The 11,811-nt window shown below is 56.2% G+C and overlaps 1 protein-coding gene across 1 annotated transcript; it reads right to left on the bottom strand.

Moving 5' to 3' along the window:
- Positions 1–857: 857 nt before the first annotated feature.
- On the bottom strand, positions 858–11,300 carry CTSB (cathepsin B). Its single transcript, XM_035320673.1, has 10 exons — positions 11,137–11,300; positions 6,776–6,927; positions 6,424–6,509; positions 5,883–5,997; positions 5,505–5,623; positions 4,934–5,019; positions 4,383–4,529; positions 2,970–3,086; positions 2,330–2,458; positions 858–2,222 (listed from the first exon to the last, which is right to left on the bottom strand). The coding sequence occupies exons 2-10, from the start codon at positions 6,899–6,901 to the stop codon at positions 2,125–2,127; spliced, it is 1,023 nt and encodes a 340-aa protein (XP_035176564.1). The 5' UTR covers positions 6,902–6,927; positions 11,137–11,300; the 3' UTR covers positions 858–2,124.
- Positions 11,301–11,811: the final 511 nt, after the last annotated feature.

The following is an 11,811-nucleotide window of genomic DNA, read 5'->3' as shown; positions in this document are numbered from 1 at the left end:
CCTCCCTGGACCTGCTGGCCACGCTCCTTTTAATGCACGCCAGGATCCCATTGGCCCTCTTGGCCACCAGGGCACGCTGCTGGCTCATGGTCAACCTGTCAACCACCAGGACCCCCAGGTCCTTCTCCACAGAGCTCCTCTCTAGCAGGTCGTCCCCCAGCCTGTAGTGATACATGTGGGTGTTCCTTCCCAGGTGCAGGACTCTACACTTGCTCTCTTTAAAATTCATTTGCTTTCTTCCCTTTCTTAGAGTGTGTTGCAGAGCTGGGAGACCACACTGAGCCCTTCTAGGGGCCCTGCTGCCCTCTAGAAACCTCACGAGGTCAAGACCAGTCTATTCTACAGCTGCTGCTTGCTCATCTCTTACCTATTCCAGACTTCTACCCTATCTAGCTACTTATCTCCCACCTCTCGTTTTACCCCATGCTCTCATACCGGTGCCAGCTTTGTAGCCCTGTGCTTGGTCTGCTGGAGCTTTCCTCTGCTGGAGCAGGAGGTCCAAGGGGCTGAACGCAGTGTGTTCAGCAGGGGTGGGGGCACAGCACCCCCTGGTCTGCTACCATGCTTGACACTGCCTGGCTTTATTCCCGTTTCCCCAGCCCCTCACCCCTGGTTTCCCCCTGGTCCCTGGTGGGGGGAATGCCACCAGGACTTGGCACTGCTCGGGGGCCAGTGCAGGTCCCAGGCAGTGGCTGCAGCCCCCCTACCACCAGCATGGCCAGAGGATGGGGCAGGGACAGCTTACACTGGCACAAAAGGGCCTCGCCTGGCTTCCACAACAGCAAAGCAACAGGAAGAGAGTTTAGGATGGTTTTAGCTCCTGAAGGAGAAGTCAATAAGGGGCAGGAGACGAGGCGTTGGAGAAATCGTTTATTGGCACGGTTGTTTCATTCACACACACCACAGCTCTGTCTCACTGGTTCAGTAGGCAGAGGCAAGGGGCTATTTTACAGTACAAGGGAGAGCCTGCTTCACTTATTTCAGCCCTGTAGCATTAGCTCAGCAATATACTTTGTGCTTGAAAAGAAAATAAAAAGCTCTTTCACTATATTAGTGTTGGCAAATCACGGGATTCCTCCTACACTGCTATTACACTTCCCCCAATAATAAAAATAAGATTTTTCTTTACTTCCTTGCCAGCTGTGGCTCAAAGAAAGCTTCAGTTGCGTGCAAGTTCGCCAGATACCTCCAAGCATCTGCGTGAGCTCCCTGTGGCAGACCCAGAGAACATCATCTGCAGTCCCGAAGTACTTACACCAGCTTGCAACACGCAGCAGCACCCTTGCCAAGGCATGGCCCAAGCTGCGTAGCCCTGGCCAAAAGCAGTTTGTCCTTCCCAGCGTGCTCCTGAATGCTGCAGGACATCTGATCAAAGCTCATGATGGAGCTCCAGCCAGGCCCTCCTCTAGGATCAATAACCCCAGATTACAGCAGAAAAAGAAAAATAATAATTAAAAAACAAAACAAAACAGCAGCTGAGGAATGAGTGGTTTAAAAAGCAGCCGAAATAATGGAGCAGAGCAAGCGATGCAGAAAGGACGTGTCACAGGCAGGAGGGGCTGTAGGCAGCCCCACATCAAGTTCATCAGTATTTTGTCACTAATAGGACTACATTTAGCCAATTCAACAAGGCACACGCTCTCTCTTGCCTACCCTGCTAACAGTCAGACCGCCCCAGCCAGGGGTGCACAAGCCATGCCTGGATTTGCCAGCAGCCTCTGCTGCCCCACCAAATCCCTGCTCCCAGCACAAAGCTACTGCTTCCCTCCCTCCCAGTAACAGACTGGGCTGGAAGGGGTCCGGGCTAGCCAAAAACCACGGCACAAAGAGGTCAGCAAGCCCCCCAGCAGTCCTTTGAGCAGGGAACGCCCCTGGCTGCGACCCACCAGGAGCAGAGGGCTTGCAGATGGCAGCTGGCACCAGTACGGGGCCTGCCACCTCCAGCTCCATCATACAACTAAAAAATAAAAAACAAAACAAAAAGATAAAAAAGCTTTAATAAAGTAACCTCAACTATTGTCTCTTAGAGTGGGGACTCTGCGCCCAACCCGCTATCGGTTAAAAGCATCGGGGACTCGGGATTATTTGTGGTTTGATCAACTCAGCAGTGATGTATGAGGCCAGTTACATCCTCTTCCAGTATTGCTCCGTCCTGGGGATGCCAGCCACGATTTCGGATTCGATACCGCAGTGGTCCTCTCCTCGGAGGATTTTGAAGAAGCCTGAAAGGACACCCAGGGCATGTCAGTCCTCCCACCTAACTGAGTGCCCAAGGAGACCAGGGAATGGGGTCAGCCCTCCCGACCACCGACAGCTTTGTGCTCCTCACCGTTATCCCCCCAGTCAGTGTTCCAGGAGTTGGCAGCCAGCCAGTAGGGGGTCCCGTTTTCGACCCCCCAACCCAGGATCCGGATCGCGTGGCCTCCGACCTGCTCGCCGGACACGTGCTGGTACACCCCTGCAAGGCAGCACCAACACATTAACAGCTTTCCCCCCCGCAGAGCTCTGCCAGCTTCCCAAACATTCGATACGAAAACCCAGAGACCAGCTGAGAAAGGTTTTTTGGTGGTTTTTGTTCAGGGTTTTCCTTTTTTTTTTTTTTTTTTAAATGCACGCAAACCTGAAGCTAAAATAGAGAGATGGAGTTGGGAAGGAGGCACTTGGCAAGAGGCCCAGAGGCAGTGCAGCCCAGAGCAAGGAACTGGGGTCCATCTGCCAGGATTTTACCTAAAGTCCCAACTCTAACGCAGTTTTGGGAGTTCCTTCTTGAGGCTTCCCTTTGACCCACTCTTGAAAACCTATTCCCCTTGCTACAAACCAATGGATAAAGGAGACATTATCTGCTCGTGTTCTTGCAACACTAAATACTCAAATATGAACCCGAGATCTCCCTTCATATTTGGGTACAAGGACCACGCAGGACAGACCCTACAGGTGAGGTAGGGACCAGCCTCGGTGCTGATGCTCACCAGATTTGTACATCAGGAAGTCCTCGTAGACAATAAAGGCTCCTTCCACCGGTCCGTTCTTGTAGATCTCAGCCATGATTTCCTTCTCGCTGTGAGGGACACCGTAGGACGTGATACCTAGCAAGGTGGAAGAAGTCCTACCATCAGCCCAGCGTTGTTGGGTCCACCAGACCTCGAAATGGCTGCACTATAACTGTTCATTGTGCCCCTTCTCCACTTAAAGCCTAAATTCAAACCCAGCTGCTCTGGAGACACAGGCACAGCCCAGCAGGGAAGTGGGCTCCAACCATCTGTACTGGGTCTGGCTGGGATGTTAACTTTCCCTGCAGCAGCCCACACAGTGCTGCGCTCTGCACTTGGAGCTAGAACAGCAGTGGGATCACACCGGTGTTGTGTCTGCTGCTGAGCAGTGCTGGCACAGCATCAGGACTCTCTCTGACCCTCCTAGGGGGTGGGCAAAAAGTGAGAAAGAAACATCAGCAGGGCAGCTGACCTAAACCAACCAAAGGGATATTCCATACCATATGATGTCACACTCAGCAATAACAGGTGGAAAAAGGAAGAAGAGGGGAGGGGTGGGCTCTCGTTGCGAAAACGTCTGTCCTCCTCCCGAACACCGGCTACGTGCGTTGAGGCCCTGCTTCAAGGACGTGGTCAAGCATCGCTCATTTGTGGGAAGTAGAGAGTAATTTCTTTCCTCTGCACTTCCACATAGCCTTTACTTGTTTTGTTTTGTTTCCCCCTCCCTCTTCCCCTTTCCCTTTTTTCCCTTTAGTTGAATTGTTTAATTAATAATAATATTTCCTTAATAATATATTTTTTCCTCTTTAATTAAATTATCCTTATCTCAACCCGTGAGTTGTTCTTTCCTTTACTTCTTCCCCTCCTCATCTGAGGAGGGGGAGTGAGAGAGCAGTTGTGGTGTTCAGCTGCCTAGCATGGTAAAACCACCACACCATCCCTCTTCACTTGGCTTAACCCAAGGGTCCCATTCTGTACCCAAAGACCTATACCAGACAGCTGTGGAAAGGGAAGTTCTCCCCTTATCCAGATTCACTTCTAAAAGAAAAATTACTTAATTATAAGTTAAATCTGCAAGAAGCAGCCAGACAACCCTCCATGTAGAGTCCCAGCTGCCACCAGGAGGGAGGAAGAAAGCAGATGTGAGGCCAGACTCCCGTGGGGCTCAGCACTGTGCTCTTCAACCCAGGTGGTCACCTCCTGCTCCCACATTACCACAACCAAGAGGACCCAGATCACCTCCCCCATCTCAATTAGCACAAATGAGCTCATCAGACAGGCTCATGTGCTCCAGGAACCACCCATCCCAAGGATATTGGCCATAAGACTGCTTGGGAAGAGGTCTCATCCCACCCACCCCACGGAGCTCCTGCTGGGAGGCTACCTCCTTACCGTAGTGCTTGTCCTCCTTGTATGAGGGCGAGTAGCCAGGCTCGCAGTGCCGGCTGCACCTGGGGGTTTCTCCTCCCTCCCCAGTGCATGGTGGCCGGGAGCCGTTGACATGGTGCTCACAGGGTGGGATGGAGTAGGGACGGCAGCCTGGAAGGCAGAGGTGGCATGAACCAGCTGTCCCTGAGCGCCCCCCAGTCCCAGCAGCCAAGCTGGAGAAGGCACCAGATGTCCTGAGCAAAGGTATGATCCTTTTAACCCAGAAACCCCACAGATCAGTGGGCCAACAGCCAACAAAAACATCCACAGACTGATTCAGACCTGCCCCAGCCCCAGTTTTGTGGGGTGGTAGGTGTAACTACTGTGCCACATGGGTCTCTTGTCCCACATGGGGGGTCAGGGGGAGCCATGGGGACAGGAGCAGCCAGTGGGGCTAGCAGAGGTGCTCAAGGCCACAGCACAACCACGAGGACTAAGACCACCATGTCCTGAGGGCATGGACCCATAACTGAGCAAGGATGCTCCTCTTGGCCTTCTCAAGGCCAAGGACTTACCCACGTGGGAGTCATAGAGGCCCCCGGACACGAGGCCCCGCTCCGTCCAGTACCTCCATGCACCGGAGGGGTAACCACCATTGCACCTGGGGAAAGAGGCAGAAGTTTGAGCTCCAGCCAGGCCGAGGAAGCTGAAGTTGATCCTTTAAAGCCTCAGGGCAAGAAGGAGCTAAGAGCAGCCATGTCTCCAAATCCCAACGCAGTGGGGCCTCCTCACCAGGTCCCTGCTCAGCTTCTGCACCCAGAACCACACAGCTCAAAGACCAAACTCCCAGCCCTACTCCCAAAAACTGCAAAAGCCACAGGTAAAATATTATTGCCACAAAACAAGGCTTTGGGGCTACTGGAAGACCCTCCCTTTGGCCACTGGTTACTGGTGGAGGCAGGACGCAGCCCACTGGGGCCTTCAGGCCATGCAGTCATCTCCATGTTCCCACCTAACTCTACCAACTACAGCACAAACCGCCGGTGGGGCTTCCCAGACAAGACTGAAGCACTACCAGCACCTTCAGGCCATGTCCCCAATCCTCCCAGCCCCCCTTGAAGCCAACAAGTGCCTCCAGCAGCTCACCCCATGCCGCACTCGAAGCCGCAGCACGACAGCAAGTCCTCCGCTGACACCTCCACGCTCACCTTGGCGTTTGTGTGGACACAGATCCTGTCTGAAATGGCTTCTACAGCACCAAAGGCCTGTAGGCAACCCCCCCCAAAAAAATATACAAGGCAAGGCAGTTAGGGTAGGTCATGGGAGAGAAACCAGGCAGATTTCTGTCCCCTTCTGGAAAGGAGTTGAGGAGTTGTTGAGCCTGGCTGGGACAAGCCCACTGAAGTGCTAAGACATTGCAGAATCCCCCATACCCCACAGTTTTAAAGCTCAGCAGCAAACTCAGCAGCCTGCTTGCTGTCCGCCAAACTCTGTATCGACACAACCTGAAACCCGTGCTCTTACCCAGCAAGAGCCACAGGAGCCCTGGTCTCTTATCTCGCTGATGGTGGGACAGTTGGGCCACTGCTTCCGTGAGTCAAAGTTATCTGGCAAGTCCAGATCTGCAGCAAAATCAACCCTGTAAGGGAGGAAGAGGGAAGTCCTGTTACGATCCAGTGAAGCAGGACCAGGGGCAGTGCCCTCTCCAGCGTGCTCAGAACCTCCTCCAGGAGGTGACCTGGAGGAGGACTGCTCCCATTATTTGACTACTGAAGGATAATGAACACTCCTGAGCTCCTCAGACCAGGCCAGCTGCTCCTCCAGTGCTCTAGGTTTCGAGGCTTACAACTTATAACATGGTTGCTCAAGTAGTTGGCACAACACGGGGTGGAAGGTCCCCACAACACTAACCCGATGCAAGATGTCCACCAGGTACCAAAAAGTGAGCTGCACCCAGGGGAATCCCACTCACAGCCTGCCAGGAAAGACCTCCCACCACTGCAGATGCACCAGGAGCATCTACAGCAGCTTTTGGGGGCCCTCATCTTCTTCCCCCAGCACTCACCTCTCAGGGAGCTTGGGGCCACCTAGGAAGGTGCCACAGAGCTTCTTCACATAGCTCATGTCAGTGTTGTGGAAGTTGTGTCCTGCCTGGGGAGAGACATGGAGAGGTAGCACAGGACTTTCCACAGCTACCAAGGGCACCAGCCTGGTGCTCCAGATCTTCCTCCTGGTCTAAGAACTCATCACAAATTACTGCCACAGCAGGAATCCGTGATGGTACCAGCTCAACGGAGAAGCCAACTGGGACCAAAGCTGGTCTGATGCAACCGTGGTGGCGGGACACCCAAACCACAGCCACGGAGCCCCATGGAGATGATCCCTTTGTCCTCCCCCAACCCCATCCCAGTACTCACCTTCCAGGTGGTGTTGAGCTTGTTGATGTGGTTGACCAGGTCGCTGGAGAGCGGTGGGTAGTAAGGAATGCTGCGGGCATTGGCCAAGGCCACCAGAACACACAGGATGGACACGGACAGCCACATCTTGGCTACGGCACGGGTTGCTCCACCTGCAGCCAGATTTGGGAATCGCTGGAAACCTCCCTAACGTGGGCTCTGACCACAACGTGCCCGCACAAAGGCCCTGACAATCCCAATTTACCCCGAAGGTCAGGAGCAGACACAGGAGCACGCTGATAATCCCCCACTGCCACCCAGAAGCACATCGGACAAGGCACCCCAGCTCAGTCGTCTGCTGAGGGATTAGCAGCAGCAGGAAAAGTCCCTTTTGAAGCAGATCCAAGGGATTGAGTTTGGAGGGCATTAAGAGCTGCGTTTGCTTCCATGAAACCAAAGGCTAAGGAATAAATGATCACACTGCAGGGCTGCAGCCCCAGGAAACTCACCAGCCCCTTCCTTGCTGCAGCACTCTTTGAAGATGCTTCTACAGGGCACATTTTGGGGTTTATGGCCTCATTTTGGCCAGCTCGTGGCCCTGAGGACCCTAAATGTGCTCACAGCACAGGGCAGGGAGCTCAAGCCCATGCAGAGGTGACCTGCAAGCAGCTCCCGTCCCATGGGGACTTCTCAAGAGGCTTTGAAAAGTGGCAGCATGCCAGGAAAGTCCTGGTTTGGGGAACAGAGACATGGGGGAAACACAGGAGCATGGCAGACACTCAACATAGCCCCTCCATGACAGAGCACAAGCTGGTTCCACGTCCCCACACGTGACTCGGGAACACCACGAGCTGTTCGACCTCCACTCAGGTGCCCCCCTCTCCAACCCCCGCCCCGAGCAGCCCTAAAACCTCAGACACAGCAGCACCAAGCAGCAGAGGCTGAGGCTCTAATTCCTACTCATCTCAGCAAGCCGGGTGCGTAATCACCTTTGCAAGCCCAGGCTTAAACCCTTGTGGCCAAACACGCCGGAGCAGCCCCACAGCTCCCATCGGCAGCTCTGCGAGCAATGGGGACACACGCGCACACATCTCCAGCCTGCCTCCACCCACTCGCAGCCAAGTTTAGCCTTTCCAGGGAAGAAAGCCCAGCAGCAGTGTCCTACTTTCTGCCAGCAGCAAGCCCAGGCGCCGGCAGCCTCCCCCTTTCATTTTTCTCCCCCATTCATCCACCGCTTATTGATTTTTCCCCCCTGCGAGCCCTTGGTGCTTTCGGCAGGATGCTCAGCCCAAAAGCTGAGTTGAGTTACAGCAACGCGTGGGGCCTCCTGCCCCCCAAATCTCACCTTTTTGAAGGTGTTCCCAGGCCAATCACAGGACCGTTTGGCCTCTCCGGGAGGCCTTTTCTGCATCAAATGGGTCTAATTGCGACCCTGCCCGTGGGGTTGGAGAGTCGCAGCACCCAAACGCTGGCGGGCAAGGCACGGATTTATCTCCCAGCACCTGGATAAAGCTGCAGCAGCCTGACCAGAGGCAGCTGAGCGGCACCCAGGGCATTTTTGTGCCCCAAGATGCCCGATGCAGCAGCAACAGAGGGGGCTCAAACCCCTCTGTCCCCCAGGATGAGCCCAGTCCCCCCAGGTCAGGCAGCACAACAGCCTGGTTAATCCTCAGGTTACGAGACCACACAGGCTGCACACCTCTGGCTGCAGGCAACCGGAGACGGAGCTGAAAGAGGACACCGCCACTTGCAAGCTTGCTTACACCCCAAAACGTGGCTCATGGCCAGGAGCAGCCTCGCCTCCTTCCGTGCAACCCAAACAATCCGCAGCCTGCCGGCCATTTCAGCAAACAACCCCCTCGCCGAGCCTGCAACGGGCTGAGAGTGGGCATTTTCGGGGGGAAAAGACCGATGCTCTCGGCTGGATGACGCTATCCCAAGGTCTGCCAGAGGATTTGGGTGGAGAAGGAAGGGGAAAGCCTCGATCTCACGTGATTTCTTCCTCCCCACCCCCCGGCTTTAGCAAGCGCCCTGCGTGCGGTAAATCTTGGCTGCAGAGAGCGAATTTCCGCCAAGAGCGAGTCACGGGGGCAGCCTGCGGCCGGCAAAAACAGGCTGCTGGCTCCTGCCTTCACCCCCTTCCCCCCCCGAAAAGGCAGAGGAAGACGCCCCCCCCCGTGGCTCTGTCATTGCTCCCCGTTGCCGCTATCTCCCCTGCGCACCCGTCCCCTCCCCGGAGATCTTTGCGGCCATTTCAGACGCCGCCACCCCGAAAACTGCACCAAAACCCAAACTTGCACAGCCGTGCCTGCAGATCTCTCTGCTTCCTGCTGCACGCTGCTCCAGCGGTATCTTTTCCCTTTCCAGCCCTGGTTTTCCCCCTCCCCAGGTCTCCAAAGGGCAGCCTCTGCTGTCCCTCCCAGCCTTGGCACCGTCCCCAGGTGTGCCAGTTCTGCTTCTGTGCAGCTCTCCCAGGGGTTGTGCAGGCTAATTCAGCAGTAAAAGCAATGACTTGCCCCGTTCACCAGACTTGTAGTGCTGGGAAGAAGCAACAGGGAAAGGCAAAGCTGGTTTTGGGGAGGGTCCCTACCACCAAATGCCCCTGTTCCTTGTCTACGAGGGTGGAGGAACCAACTGGTCTGTACGAGCCCCCAGAAGCCCAAAAGGCAGCAGCAAATCCAGCCTGGCCTCGTGCACAGCCCAGTCCTTTCTCCTGCAGGAACCACAGCCTCGCAGCTTCAGGATTGCCCTTGTTAGACTTCTTGAGACTTCACCTGGGCGATTCTCCAGGTCAAAGGAGGGTGTTTGGAGTGTGCAACGAGCCCCCCGAGCTGCTCCACCTCCTCCTGGGCTGCAGCAAGTCCCCACTGCTTTGGGGCCCAATGTAACAAGTAATGGCATTTCTCAAACGAAAAGAAGTTGAGGCCAGAAAGCAGCTACCTGGGCAGAGTTCACTCAATCCAGCCATCTGGAGGCTTGAAAAGAAATTTGGGCTGAGCACAGCCCCCGGGCTCACGGAGAGGAGCTGCAGCGAGCGAGGGAGGAAAGCAGCCGCAGCGAGACGGGTGTCTGCAGGGGGGGGCAGGAGACACGGCCCAGCTGCTCTCTCCATCTCTCCTGATCAAATCTCGAAGCCAGAGGTGCTCCCCTGCCTGTTTTCCCACGGACAGAGCTGCAAATATTCAGCTCGGAGCCGGGCAGGGTCACGCAGCGGATGCTGAGCAAACCCCTCCACTGCAGCGCCCCACCGCAAAGGTCTTCTCGCCCCCAGATCTGTGTGTCAGTCCCATCTAAGCGGGCATTTCCCCACCCTCCTGCCCCAGTCAGAACAGAAACCACACCAAAACAGGCTGCTCAAACCAGCACCCACTTTGGGCAGCTCAGGCCCCGAGATAAGTCAGAGCCCTGAAGCACATCTTGGCTCCTTTGGCGTCTGGCCCGAAGCCCTCAGGGCATCCAGGGAGACACCCGCATGCCCTTTTCCAGGGGCGAGGAAGATAAAAGCTGGCCCGCCCCTGCAGCTGCAATACCCCCAGCCCTCGGGGGCAGGAGGTGCTCAGCAAAGCCCTTGTCATGTGCTTTCCTCCAGCCTTTTGCCCCAAATAAGCTTTGTCCTTTGTTCTGGCTGCCGGTGTCACAGCAAAGCCACAACAAAGCCAAGGTCCGGACGGAGCTGGCCAGCCCGGCCGGCTGAGCTTGGTGGCCCAGGGGCACGCAGCAGACCCGTGGCGTGGTGACTCCATTCCACCTATGACTGTATGGGGAGAATTTGATTTTTTTTTTGGCCTTTTTGAAAAAATAATAATATATATGTGTCAGCCACTCATCCCCACACCCAACCCTTCCCAGGAAAGCCATGCCACTGGCACAGGCTGGATACCTGGCCAAATGGGAAGGGCATCTTGATGCAAGCAGCCACTTGCCTCTCCATCTCAAAGCCATGGGATGGGTGAGGGTCCCCTTGAACGGCCACCCTCACCCTCATCCCCATCCTCATCCTCATCCCCATCCCTGTCCCCATCCCTGTCCCCAACCCCATTCTCCATCCCCATCCCCAGCCAGACAAACATCGCAGGACTTTCCCCATCGCCCTTCAGCCACAACCCCCACATCTTCTGCTCCCACTCGACCCCTGTTAGGAACTTAGGGCGTCCTCCCCCTCCCTACCCCCCCCCCTGCCCTTCCCCTGCTCTTCCCCCTTTTGCCAGCATCCCTCCCGAACCCCCAACCCCAAAACCAAGCTGGAAAAACAAGCGGAGCTGCGAGCCCTGACCCCGATTCCGCTGCGAAGCCGCAGCACGGAGCCCCCCAGAGCTCCCCCAAAAGGCTGAACCCGTCCCCTCCCCGTGTCCCCCGTGTCCCCCGTGTCCCCAGGTCCTCACCGTCCCCCGCTGCGCTCTCGCTGCTCGCCCCGGCCCCGCTGTGCGAAGGGGCAGCTCCGGGCGGCTGAGTCACGGGCAGGCGGTCCCTTCTCTGCCCCGGCCCCTTTACCAGCCCCTTGGCCAGCCCCTGCCCCTTTCCCTGCCCCTTTCCCTTTCCCTGCCCGCCCACTGCTACTCCCCGCCCCTGCCCCCCTTATGCCCTTCCTGCCTGCCGCCCGCTGCTCTCCTCCTCTTCCTCCTGCTCCTCCTCCTCCTCCTGCTCCTCCTCTTTCTCCTCCTCCTCCTCCTCCGGCCCGCCTCCATCCTGCCTCCAACCCATCTCCATCCCATCCGCTTCTCACCCCATCCTAATTCCCTCCTCCAACATTCCCAGTTCCCTTCTGCAGCCTGCCTGCAACCTGTTTTCCTGCCTCCATCTCGTTTGCTTTCCTCCTCCGTCCTGCTTCCATCCAACCTGCTTCCCTCCTCCAACCTGCGTGATTCCTTTCTCCAACCTGCCTGCTTCCTGCCTCCATCACACTGCTTCCTTCCTCCTCCCTGCCCACCTCCATCCCACCTCCGTTCCACCTCCATCCAACCTCCATCCCACCTTCTTCCTATCTCCTTCTCACTGCCATCCCAGCCCCATCCCACCTCCATCCCACCTCCATCCCACCTCCATCCCACCTCCATCCC

This window comes from Oxyura jamaicensis, chromosome 3 (genome assembly GCF_011077185.1).
Source record: "Oxyura jamaicensis isolate SHBP4307 breed ruddy duck chromosome 3, BPBGC_Ojam_1.0, whole genome shotgun sequence".
In the NCBI taxonomy this organism is placed as follows: Eukaryota; Metazoa; Chordata; class Aves; order Anseriformes; family Anatidae; genus Oxyura; species Oxyura jamaicensis.
The sequence above is the reverse complement of the archived record's forward strand: the minus strand, read 5'-3'. Positions and strand labels throughout refer to the sequence as shown.

Coding starts and splice junctions, on each gene's coding strand:
- CTSB (XM_035320673.1), bottom strand. CDS start 6,901: ATGTGGCTGTCCGTGTCCATCCTGTGTGTTCTGGTGGCCTTGGCCAAT. Junction 4,530..4,933: donor CCTCTATGACTCCCACGTGG/GTAAGTCCTTGG, acceptor TCTGCCTTCCAG/GCTGCCGTCCCTACTCCATC. Junction 3,087..4,382: donor CAAGGAGGACAAGCACTACG/GTAAGGAGGTAG, acceptor CCACCTTGCTAG/GTATCACGTCCTACGGTGTC.